This window comes from Mesoplodon densirostris, chromosome X, assembly GCF_025265405.1.
Source record: "Mesoplodon densirostris isolate mMesDen1 chromosome X, mMesDen1 primary haplotype, whole genome shotgun sequence".
Lineage (NCBI taxonomy): Eukaryota > Metazoa > Chordata > Mammalia > Artiodactyla > Ziphiidae > Mesoplodon > Mesoplodon densirostris.
This window is the reverse complement of record NC_082681.1, coordinates 122353264-122365861: the sequence shown is the minus strand read 5'-3', so window position 1 is coordinate 122365861 and position 12598 is coordinate 122353264. Positions and strand designations below refer to the sequence as shown.

Genomic DNA, 12598 nt, shown 5'->3' with positions numbered 1-12598 from the left:
GCCCACAGGCCGGGGTCCGCGGTGAGGGCCTTGAATGTCAGGGTGCTTTCCCATGCCTCTTCTGACAGTGACCCCATCAAGCCTGATAAAGAGGAAAGGGGTGTGAGTCAACTTTGGCCAGTGAGGAGCCTGTGGGGCAGATGGCTTCTGGGACCCTCCCTCCTGTTTTGAAGTCCCCCCCACAGTGCAGCACCCCATGAGGCCCAGGCCCCAGGCCCACAGCAGACAGGCTGTTAGGAGACGAAGGCTCCCTATGAGTGAATTGTGTTTTAGAGTCTCTAGGGCTTTTGCTTATTTCTGTGTGCTTCGCATTTTTAGTGCCCAAACTTTACCTCCCCCTCAAAACAGTAAAACACCAAAAAAATGATAAAGTGCAGAAAGGGAACATTGGGATTTTGCAATGCCAAGGGAAAGGGAAAATCGGGGAGATAAGAACAGAAGGGGGTACACAGTTTTTAGCTGAGTATGTTGCTACCTATTGAAACATCACGTTTTTTCTGTTACTCTTGCCGCTAAATATGGTCGAATGGCCGAGTTTTAGCAGGTGAAATCTAAGTGGCAGCTTTATGCGGAGCTGTTGGGAAGGAAGTCTTCTCGAAAGGGAGAAGCACGTCCCTTCTTTTGCTTCTTCCTGATCGTTGGCACATGAGACCTCCCCCCTCCCCCCATAAAGATGGGATGCAGCCAGATAGAAGGTGCCTAAGCCTTTGATCAGTCACCATACCAGCTCTAGATTTCTTCTACGTTTCTAGGCTTTTTCATTAAAGAAAAATAACTTCAATCTTGCCTGAAAAAGAACAAAAGAACAGATAAGGCTGGACTGGCCCGTCCTCCCCCACACCCGCCCTCCCTGGCTCCACGTGGTCATCTCAGGTCTGTGCTCCTTTTCTTCCCAGCTTTCAAGTCTACTCTAAATTAAATCCTACATGCACCCTCATCTTTTCTTTCAGAGCCAGCCATTAAAATCACTGCGCAAGCTGTTACATCTCTCTTCAGCCTCAAATCACCCGGCTTCCTCAGACCCCCGCTTCCAGCCCTTAACAACTCAACAAGCCAAAAATTCCTTCTCAGAAATTCGGATTCACCCACTGAGCCAGGCCTCTGGTGGGAGCAGTAACATCCGGCAGGAGCCAACACCAAAGGGCAGGCCGGCCCTCCAGCTGCCAGGTCAGATGGACCCTGGTTGGCACGTGTCATCTGTGACCCGGAGTGCCACAGAGGGGCCTTCCTACTCTGAACAGCTGGGTGCCAAGAGTGGGCCAAACGGGCACCCTTATAACAGAACAAATAGGTCCCGAATGCCAAATCTGAATGATTTAAAAGAGACAGCCTTGTAATGTGTGCTGGAGGGTGGGGGGGGAGGGACAATCCGGTTAGGAGGGGAGGGGCGGGGGTGGGGGGTGGGGAATGGGCGGGGCCGGGGTGGTAAGCCAGTATTTTCAGCTTTATCAAGGTGTGTGCAATATTGTATGTGTGGAGCCAGCTGGCTCCTCACGGCCACAAATGCTAGTCAGGGATCTTAGAGCCACAGGAGTTCCTTAGGGATCGCCAGTCCCCACGAGTCTTGTGTGAGAGTGGATAGTGTGCAGCTGAGGAAGAAGACACTTTTGCCAGGTTCTCCCCCTTAGGTTCCAGCTCTAGTGCAATCGCCGTTGAACTTGGGAAAGCCAGGATGTGTTTTGGCACTGCAAGGGATAGAAAAATATGTGTTGACCGATGTCCTTACCACCGATTTTTTTCCGCCTAGACTAAATGTGGGGTTTATTGTAATCCAAGAGTATCCTTTTGAAGGGTTAGCAGATGAACTAACTGTATGTCTTAAATTGTTTTCTAAACTTCCATATTTGATAGGGTTTGTAACATTTATTTATAGTTAATTAATATTGTACTGTTATAATCATACCTTTTCTGTTAAACGTAAAGTTATTTTGAGCTGTTTGGAACATTGTGAAGCAGTGGGACAGCTACAGTAGTTTCTATAAAAACTAAACAGTAACGTTTATATATTGCATCAGGAGTATTTTATTCTATATATAAATATATATATGGTAAATATCTGTCTGTTTTATAAATATAATCATTTAAAGAAAGTATCGTTATGACACTATCTGCCATATTTTTATACATTTGTGATATGAAGTGAGTATTATACTTCTCATCAAGGGAGTTGAATTGTGGCTGCTTGTGACTGTAACCGTAGGAACCTTGCTAAACTTTCAGGCGACAGCGGCAGCTTCTATACACGATCCTTGGTAGCAGATGAGATGCAGCATCTCCTTCTGAACCCACAGGGAAAGGAAGTTGGCTAGGCCAGTGAGAACTCCAGCAGGCCTGTTCCGTCCTCACACAGTTGGCTCCTCTTCGTGTCCGGGGACGTTCCTTGCACCTGAGGGGAGAACAGATCCAGGGTTACTCATGGGTCTTTGTAGAGAGAATGTGCTCTTCTACTTAGCATTAGCGTAGGGCATAGACCAAAGATTTGCCAGTGAACATTCCTAGTTGCGAGGTTGTAAAAGGTATCTGCAGATCTTGCAAACCAGCTCTATGCTCCTGAATCCTGTGCACTGTACTGGAGACTCTTGGCTGGTAGCATGTGAGATACATGTGTGGCATTTCTATTTCTAAATGCTTTTTTTTGTTATCGCTCTTTCCAATATATTTAAAAGGCTCCTGAAGCAATTCCAGATGTAGAGAAAATTGCTGTACTCATCTTCCTGAGACGGTCCATTTATAACAAGTTTATCATGCACATCAATAAATACACATATGCGCACACACGTGGCCAGAACAGGACTTAACCTTTCCCTCATTTGATCTCCTTCAACTCCCAAGTTATTCCCAAGTATCATCAAGACCTTTGGCCAACAAGGGTCATATAGCCCCACGTTTCTGGGCCATCCTTGACAGAAATCACCTCAATACCATCATCCGTCAAGAGTATTAGATTTTCCGAAGTAGTCTCTTAGCAATAATATTTTTAAAGGTCCCCTCCCACCCCTCAAAGAGGTAATTTCTCAGTATTTATTACTTGTCCCAGGATTGTGAGAGTATCAGCCCCTGAATCAAGTTGGCTATAATTGAAATCTGCTGAGTTACTGTTCCCCTCCCCCAATATTTTAAGAATCATAGCTCTGATGATTATGAAGATTATAAAGAAAAAGGTCTTAGTTTCTTTGAAGCTTAAATTGTGTGCATATTGCATTTTTATATAACTACTATAATGATGTGTATTGATTATATATAGAGGTCATTTTAAGGTGCTTTTAATTTAATTTTAATAAGTGTAATAGGCACTAAAATAAAACTCAACTAGGTACTATCATTGAAACAATTTGATTCAAACCAATAGTTTGCATGCTCTTCGGTTCTTTTTATATCTTACTGCTTTCACCAGTTCAGTGCTGTCTGAGTAGCTCTGAATTCTGGCTTTTTCCAGGCAGCTGCCCAGTTATATAGTGATGTGGACCCTTAGCAGTTTTTGCCTGGATACTAATGACTCTAAAAGGGTGTGTAACTCTTCTTTTTTAAACTCAACCTGTACCTTGTATTCCCCCTTGCAAACCAGAAACTCCATTTTTTCCTCTGAAAAGACTTCTCACTGTGCTGTGCGCTTAGGAACTGCGCAGTCACATTGCCATGCTGTGGCATTTGAGGCTCGTTGTCACCTAGGGGCTGGTTTCCCATGTTTTCATCCTTGCTAACATTGGGATCTCCGATATTTGCAGAACATTTATATTCGTGATGGTTCTTCAAAGAAGGGCTAGAATAATTGCCTTCTACCTAGAGCAGAGTAAACCTAACTGATGAAGAGTCAATACATACTTTTCGTACATTCCCAGATTTGAGCCAGAAAATATCTGCAGTGTTTTCAACTAGTGTTTTTGAGGTAGCTCTTTTATCCTCTTCTCAGCTTTTGTCCATTCTGACTTTCATTGACCTCACTAAGCTGTAAATGATCTTACAATTCACAATTCTAGCATGCATATTTCTCTTCCTGCTCACATGGTAAAGTTTTCTCTCAAATCTAATGGGCCCTCTTTTAGCTCTGAACTTATTTTCCTCTGGTTGATGAATTATTGGCCTCACAAAGATTGCCATCTGTGATAAGGTTAAGGACTTGACTTAAGGTCACAAAAGTCCGCATTTTCTTTAGGAAGGGAAGTTTATGACATCCATGTTCTATCATCTGCCCTAACTTCCTAAAGGATGAAAAGGTTGAATGAAGGCTTATGAATTGCTTTGTTTTATGGAAGTATCGCTGATCTTTTGAAAAGAAACTCTGCTTTACTGTTTTTCTACTTTTGCTTTACCGCCATCCTCATTATTCTTCTCAGAAGTTCTGAATGAACTTTTACTAAACCTTGTTTGGTTTCAGTCAGAGGTTTAGCCTCTTTAGAGCCCAAGACAAAAAGTGCTCCATGCTGAGGGGCTCAAGTGAGTTATCTCTACAGCAGGATTCTCGACCAGGGCCAGTTTTGCCTCCTGGGCACATTTGGCAATGGCAGGAGACATGCTTGGTTGTCACAACTGGGGGTGGTGGTGTGCTACTGGGATCTAGTAGGTAGAGGCCAGGGATGCTGCTAAACATCTTGCATGCCCAGGACCGCCCCCGCCAAACAAAGAATGATTCAGCCCCAAATGTCAGTAGTGCCGAGACTGAGAAACCCTGCTCTACCATATTCCAAGCCCACCTGTCTGCAGAGCAGAGCTTGGCCCCGCACTAGTTCTCTGCAGGCTACAAAACTGCAGGTATGAATTCTTTAGCGTTGCATTCTCTTAAAGAGTCTTCTACCACCATTCTCGAATCCCTGGAATCCTATTGTTTGTTTTCATTATCTTGGACCTGCTAAAAGGTGCATCCTTTGGGAGGAGACCAGAGTCACTTTATAGGTGTTTGAGAACTTAAATTCTAGGTCAGCATCCTTAGAAAATCTTTCATAGAGCCATGAAGCTTATATTTAGAAGCAAGCAGCAGCCTGGAAGATTGGCATGATTTTTACCAACTGCTCAAAGGCATCCGTGGCTTTTAGCTGTGTCTCCCAAAAGAAAATGTCTTTGTTTTTTATTTAAGTCATTTAATAACTCTTTACAAATATTGGCATATGACAGACCGATTAGAAGCAAAAAACTCTTAATTGGTGGTCATGATGTGGCTGTTATAGGAGTATTTGTGCCGTGTGCTTTGGTTAAATCTGTTTTAAAGCGTACTTTAAGATTTACCATTTGCAGTTGTACTTTAATTCTAAGCTCAGAGCCATGCTGGTTAGTTTCCAGTCGCATCATGTATTATAAAGTATGTTGTGGTTGTAGAGTTAGACAGTTTAGCATATTCCTAACCTGAAAATTAGTGGGCTTTGCTACGAAATGCTATCCCATTTTTCCTTCCCAGCACCTCTTAGTTAACGTCATAGTACCCTCACTCCTTAAACTAGTTTTTAGAGTAAATAAGGAAAAAAGCCATTTATTTTCTTCTAGCTAAGTATTGAGAATGACTCATAAGTGTACAACTTTTTTTTAAGGCCAAGAGGATTGCTCTTCAAGTATGTAGGAGGCTCTGTCCATTTCTGTTCACCTAGGTCCTGGTGGGGACTCAACTTTTAGCAAGGGCAATGGCTCATTGCGACTTATTCCTAGAGCTCAGCTGGGACTCAGAAATCTGCATAATCTCTCCTGGTCAGAACATATTTTCTGGAGAGCAGTGCTTTTATATCTAGAAGTTTGTTAGCTCCTGCATTATAGTGAGATATTGAGCTCCATGTGAGCACTAAGATCCACAGACTCATACTTCTGTGAACTGGGAATGTGGTATGATACACTGAACCAAGTCAGAAAATATTGAGCTATTTCCTTGCCTCCTTCAGTTCATCACTAATAAAGTGTGTAGGCAGAGAAAACTTATTTACAGTTTTTTTTAAAAAATGGTTTCTTTAAAAGGGGCTGCAGAAACAACAGTACAGATGTCGTAAGTGTCCTGTTGCTAATCCGCAGGGCCAGGATCTCACAAGAAGGCTCTCTTAGAGACTTAAAGGGCCAACTTGCAAAATAAAAACTTGTAAGTGGTTCTGATTTCTTCCTTCTGCATCTTGACCAGCTGAGATATAGAATATAATAACTTGAGGTCTGATTCAGCTGGGTAAAAAATTCTGTCTTAGAAACCATGAGTAAATGCAAGAAAGTGAATCTGTGACAGGCTGAGTCCCTTGTCTTTCTGTATACACACAATGTGGTAGAAGCAAAGTGGCTAGGAAACTATGGGCCTGCTGCCCTATTCTATTCTATTTCTTCTTTTTTAATCGAATGTACTATAAAATGTCATAGACTTTTGTGCCAAGTCAGTTACTATGTGAATATTCATTTCCCATAGTGCTTTGTTAATACATCAGTGTTAGGCCTGGTCCTGACTCCACCTTTCTCCACTCCAGGCACTGACCCACCTTTCTATGTATTTCCTATAGGCTATTAAATATGATCACAACCTGCCTTGTACTTCCATTCATTAACTGTTTACTCCCAAGTTTGAGGGAGGTTTGTCTTTTGTTTTGCCAGAAAAAAATTTGTAATAGTCTACACGGTGGATTTCTAGGGCCAGAGAACTGTGGCAGTGAAACTGGTATCTCTTCTAAGGCCCTTCATTACCCACAAGGTTAAGCTCTCTGAACCCCATTTGATCCTTGGGTTGCATTTTGATCTTCCTTTGGAATCTTAAAAATCGGTCTCCATGTTGTATGCAGATTAGAAGTTGCCTTGTTCACTACTCTTCCAGCGCAGAGTATCAGGGAGAAAGAGGCCTTATCTGTTCCTCCATCCCCTCCGTTTTGACAGACTGCAAAGAATTCCTCAGGACTTCCTTTGGTTTGGGATTTCACTTTCCCAAAGGCCTGATCTGACTCATTTCAGGCATAAGCTTGTCCTAGTGCTCTGCTTCAGGGCTAATCACACAAAACCCAGGAATAGAAAAGGTAGATGCCTTGACTTTTGTCCCTGTTGGGGGATTAAAGTGTTTATCGCCAGAGTGGTCAAAAGCTCCAGTTACGACGCATTCAGTTTCAAGGGAAAAAAAATGATGCTTTTCCTTCTGGAGAACTTTTAATTTCTCCACAGCAGCTTAGATTTTCCAAAATGGAAAGTAAAGCTTGTATAAAATCTGTTTTTACTAGAGATATACAATCGATTATAGTCACCTCAGTCCATTTCCCTCTCCTTGTTTCCTCCTTGGTCACTGATTGAGTCAGGCTGGAGGGGTAATGCTGTGATTGTAAGAAGTAAATTCTCATGTGAACGTGGACTGATTAACAGAAACAAACCAAACAAAATAGTTGCCCCTAATTCCTATCTCCAAGAATTGCTTTGTGCCATTTTGAATTCAGGTAGTTATTCTGTATATATTTAGAAGACTATTCTGAGCTTCTTCAATCTCTAGGAAGTTTGAAGGGGGTATCTGGGAAGACACGGAGCAGGGAGACTTTCAGAACCCTGCCTGTGCCTGAAAACAAAAATAGGGATAAGCCAGAATGATGTAACATCTAAGTTTGTGGTAGATGAAGAATCAGTTGAAATTCTTAATTGCACAGACTTTATAATCCATAATATAAAGTGTAATTCCATACTTTGTACTGTGGCAAGGGTGTGACGTGGTGTTAACCTTTTTAATTTTTGAATCCAAGCTGAATTTAAGGTGTTAAATATTTAAATTCCTCACAAGCTAATTATGAACCATTTGTAAAGTGTTTATATAACTCTTTGTATCATGTATTGGTACATCTTATCAAGTTTTTTCTGGCATGTATTCCATTCTAAACTTCTGTAAAATTTCTATTGTTGCTGTAAATATTATACAAATATCTATTCCGTGGTAACCTTAATTATCAGCATGAAATGGTTAATTTTTACTGAGCACAATGTATTTTTGAATGGATCTTCCCAAATGTCTTTAATAAAATGCAGATTTTGCACTGACTGATGTGATTGCCAGGCCTTCCCCATCTTGAGCACTGTGGTCCCTCTTGTTTGAACAAGCAGCTCCGTGGTAGTTCCTTCTTTGTAAAGAACTCGTTTGAATTCAAATGAGGGATAATGGGCCTTTGAAGTTGGAATCAGTTTAAGGGACAGAAATTATTGTAAGGCAGGGCAAATCCTGTTATTTACTGATGTTGATAATTTTTTTTTTTGTATTTATAAAGCTTTTTTCCCCTTCTGGCATTTTGAAAACTTTGGTTTCTTTTACACTTGAGTGCTGCCTCATTTGCACACTGCCAGACACTCACTTGGTGGTTTGGGGAAGATGGGAAGAGATGTCAACCTCCTGCTTAGTGCCATGGAGGAAGCAAAGATGGACAGCTTAATAAGGATTTCTTCATGTTTTAGAGCAAGGGGTTGGCAAACTCTTTCTGTAAAGGGCCAGATAGTAAATATTTGAGGCTCCATGAGCCATTGGATCTCTGACTACTCAACCCTACTCACCATGCAACTCTGCCATTGTAGTGCAAAAGCAGTATAGATGATATGTAAATGAATGGGTGTGACTGCGTTCCAATAAAACTTTATTTACAAAAACAGGCAGGGAACCAGATTTGCCAGCCTGTTTCAGGCCCTCACTTTTGTCTTTAAGGATAAGAAGACCAACTAAGTAAATGGGGTGGCAGGGGAGAGCTTAAATTTTGTGATAACATGCATAAATATTCTCCAACTTTCTTTATCTTTCTAAACAAAGGATAGGAGCTAAAATCCTGTGTCACCAAAATCTTCACTCCACGTTTCTCAAGTGTCATGGAAACTTGTGGCCTGTGATTTCAACTATACTGTTTATCAAGACTGAATCAAAGTAACTGGGGCTTGTCATTTTTTTATGTTCATAGCACTTACTATGGCTGGGCACATTGCCAAGTAGTTTACTTTTATTATTATTATTATTTATTATTATTATTATTTTTGTGTGGTACACAGGCCTCTCACTGTTGTGGCCTCTCCCGTTGCAGAGCACAGTCTCCGGACGCACAGGCTCAGCGGCCATGGCTCACGGGCCCAGCCGCTCCGCGGCATGTGGGATCTTCCTGGACCGGGGCACAAACCCGTGTCCCCTGCATCGGCAGGCAGACTCTCAACCACTGCGCCACCAGGGAAGCCCTACTTTTATTATTACATTTATTTTTTGGCAGACAACAAAGTGGGTAGTATCCCCATTTTGTAGATGAGGAAACTGAGGTTTATGGAGCTTATGGTAACCTGCCCAAGGTCACCCAGCTAGGATTTGAAACTAAGTATGTTCACTGGAAAGCCCATACCCTTTAACACTACTATACAGTGTGATCACTATGTCTCCATGTATAGAAACTGACATGGGTTCATGACATGGGGTGATTCATGTACCACCCTTCTTCCCATCTCCCATCAAGTGGTAATTGAACTGATTTGAGAATAGAACATTTCATTGAAACAAGTCACAAGAGGTCCAGAGACTAGTGAAATGGCTGAAAGCACAGGATCTGGGGTCGGATTACCAGAGTGCAATCCTAGCTCCATCACCTACATCTTGTGTGGCTTTATGCAAGTTACTTAACTTTTTTATGCCTCAGTTTCCTTATCTTTAAATGGAAATAATAATAGTGCCTACTTCATAGGGTTGTTGTGAGGATTTAATGAGATGATAACCTGCAAAACACTTGATAGATTCTCAATAAATATTAGCTGCTACAATATTTTTGCTATTATTTGTGCCCCAGTTGACAGCCCTATGAGGTTAAAAAGGAATGTCACTGAATCTTGACTACCACTTATACAGAGCTCATTAAGCACTTTAGGTGCATTTATCTTATTTGATCTTCACATCAGCCCTGTAAAGTTCTCGTGATTAAGAACCACCCAGCTTAGAGCTACTCTTGGGATCACAGGGGAAGCAATAGCCCTTACAGGTGTTCATTTGTCAGCAAGCCTCAGCAACCATGCTCCAGGCAGACAAAAATATGGGCTTCTGTCAGTGTCTGTTCAAAGGCTCAATTCTGGGGTGCAGTCTTCTGGGCTCTGAGACTGGAATCATAGCAGTACCTTTATTTTGAAATACCTTTACCTCATCTAAGTAACCTCCTCCCACACTGAATACCAAAATCAGCTCAGACTTTTTCTTAACCTTGCCAACACTTAATGCTACTTCTTTGTTCATAGGATTTCATCTAGTTGTTTAAAAATCTCCTGCAGTATGTTACGTATATTTTACCACAATTTTAAAAAAATGTCCTGAAAGTATAGGCCACACTCTAGAATTTCTGAAAATATTCTTCAACCAAAAGTTTCCCCCACAAAAGAAATAGTACTGCAAACATAGTTCATGTGTTTAATGGCAAGATTCTGTTGGGCTTCAGATGTCCCTCAATAAAAGTTTTATTTTTTATACATTCTGTCATGAATTAAATGAAGTAAAAAATTCATATGCTGTCGTAAATAAATTACCTACAGATAAATGTTTTACGAATCTCACTGTTTATTAAATTCTGAAGTACTGAGCAATTTCCAATAGGAAATCTCAGCTGACTTCTTTGCAGAAATTGACAAGTTGATCCTAAAATTCTTATGGAAATCCAAGGGACTCAGAATAGCCAAAATGATCTTGAAGAAGAACAAAGTTGGAAGACTCATGCATTACAATTTGACAACTTCCTACAAAGCTACAGTAATCAAAACAGTGTGGTACTAGCATAATGATAGATGTATAGATCAATGGAATAGAACTGAGTGTCCAGGGAATTCCCTGGCGGTCCAGGGGTTAGGACTCCATGCTTTCACTGCTGAGGGTGCAGGTTCAATCCCTGGTCGGGGAACTAAGATCCCACAAGCTGTGTGGCATGGCCAAAAAAAAAAAAAAAAAGAATTGAGTGTCCAGAAATATAAACCCTCACCTTTCTGGTCAATTGATTTTCCATAACGGTCCAAGGTCATTCAGTGGGGAAGGAATTGTCTTTTTGACAAATGTGCTGGGACATTTGGATATCCACATGCAAAGAATGAAGTTAGACCCCTACCTCATATCATATACAAAAATTAACTCAAAATCGATCAAAGATCTAAATGTAAGAGGTGAAAGTATAAAACTCTCGGGGAAAAAAAATAGGAATAAATCTTCATGATCTGGATTTGGCAGTGGTTTCTCAGATATGACACCAATAGCACAAACAACGAAAGAGAAAAAATAAGTTGGACTTAAAATTTTAAAATATGTGTTTCAAAGGACTCCTTCAAGAGAGTGAAAAGACAACCTATGAAATAGGAGAAAATATTTGCAAATCATATATCTGGTAAGGTAATTGTATCTAGAATATATAAAGAACTCTTACAACTCAATATTTTAAAAACAGCCTAATTTCAAAAATGGGCAAAGGGTCTGAATAGACATTTCTTCAAAGAAGGTGTACAAACACAGTAGACACATGAAAAGATGCTTAACATCATTATTCATTAGAGAAATGCAAATCAAAACCACAATGAGAGATACTACTTCATACACACCAGGATGGCTACAATCAAAAAGATAATAACAAGTGTGCAGAAATTGGAACCCTCATACATCGCTGGTGGGAATGTAAAATGGTGCAGCCACCTTGAAAAATTGTCTGAAAGTTCCTCAAAAGGTTAAATTGAGTCACCATATGACCAAGCAATTCCACTCCTGGGTATATACCCAAGATAAATGAAAACGTCCACACAAAAATTTGTACACAGTTGTTCTTAGCAGCATTATTCATAATAGCCGTAAAGTGGAAACAACCCAAATGTGCATCAACAGATGAATGGGTAAATAGAATGTGGTTTATCCATACAATGAAATGATATTCAGCCATAAAAAGGAATGAAGTACTGATACATGTTACAACATGAATGAACCTTGAAAACACTATACTAAGTGAAAGAAGCCAGACAGGAAAAAAACACTAATTGAATGATTTCATTTATATGAAATATCCAGAAGAGGCAAAATCTACAGAGACAGAAACGAGATTAATGGTTGCCCGGGGCTGGGGTGGGCAAGTGGGTTGGAGAGGCTAGTGGGTACAGGGTTCCTTTGGGGGGTGATGAAAATTTTCTAAAATTGATTGTGATAATGGTTGCTCAACTCTGAATATACTAAAAGTCATTGAATTATACACTGTAAATGGGTGAAATTTGTATGGTATGTGAATTTTATCTCAATAAAACTGTTCCAAAACAAAAATTTCCAATATAAACAATTATTTGGAGAACCTTTATCCCTGCCTTATCCTGTTTACTTCTTTTCTTTTTTTCCCTTAACTATACTCCCCTCCTGTGTCTGGTGTGCCAGTTGTAGAGTCCTGAACTCTCAGGCTATCGCCATTTTCTCTGACGATCCATGTCACGATAAAAGTTTGTTCAGCTTTCCTAGTAAGGATCTCTAGGCATTCTGTTCAAAGTGGATTTGTCCATGTGTCCTAAGGCCAGAGAAGGATTTTTTCCCTACCCTGAATTAATACCTTTATATGTGAGAGAAGATTGAGCAGAGAAAAGCGTTTTTCCAGGTTTAAGTATACAGCATGGGGATTGGAAAGATGCTAGGTTAAATAAACTGTTCTAAGCCCAAAAACACCAGGGAAGA

The 12598-nt window shown here is 40.7% G+C and overlaps 1 protein-coding gene across 3 annotated transcripts in view; it reads left to right on the top strand.

Annotated features, from left to right (window-relative positions):
• The window catches only part of CDKL5 (cyclin dependent kinase like 5), a 188404-nt gene extending 187054 nt beyond the window's left edge, over positions 1 to 1350 (top strand). For all 3 annotated transcript variants that reach the window (XM_060087079.1, XM_060087080.1, XM_060087078.1), the window contains one exon: positions 951 to 1350. In XM_060087079.1, coding sequence (XP_059943062.1) covers positions 951 to 1337 — 387 coding nt within the window. In that variant the 3' untranslated portion in view covers positions 1338 to 1350. The remainder of the gene's footprint in view (positions 1 to 950) is intronic.
• Positions 1351 to 12598: the final 11248 nt, after the last annotated feature.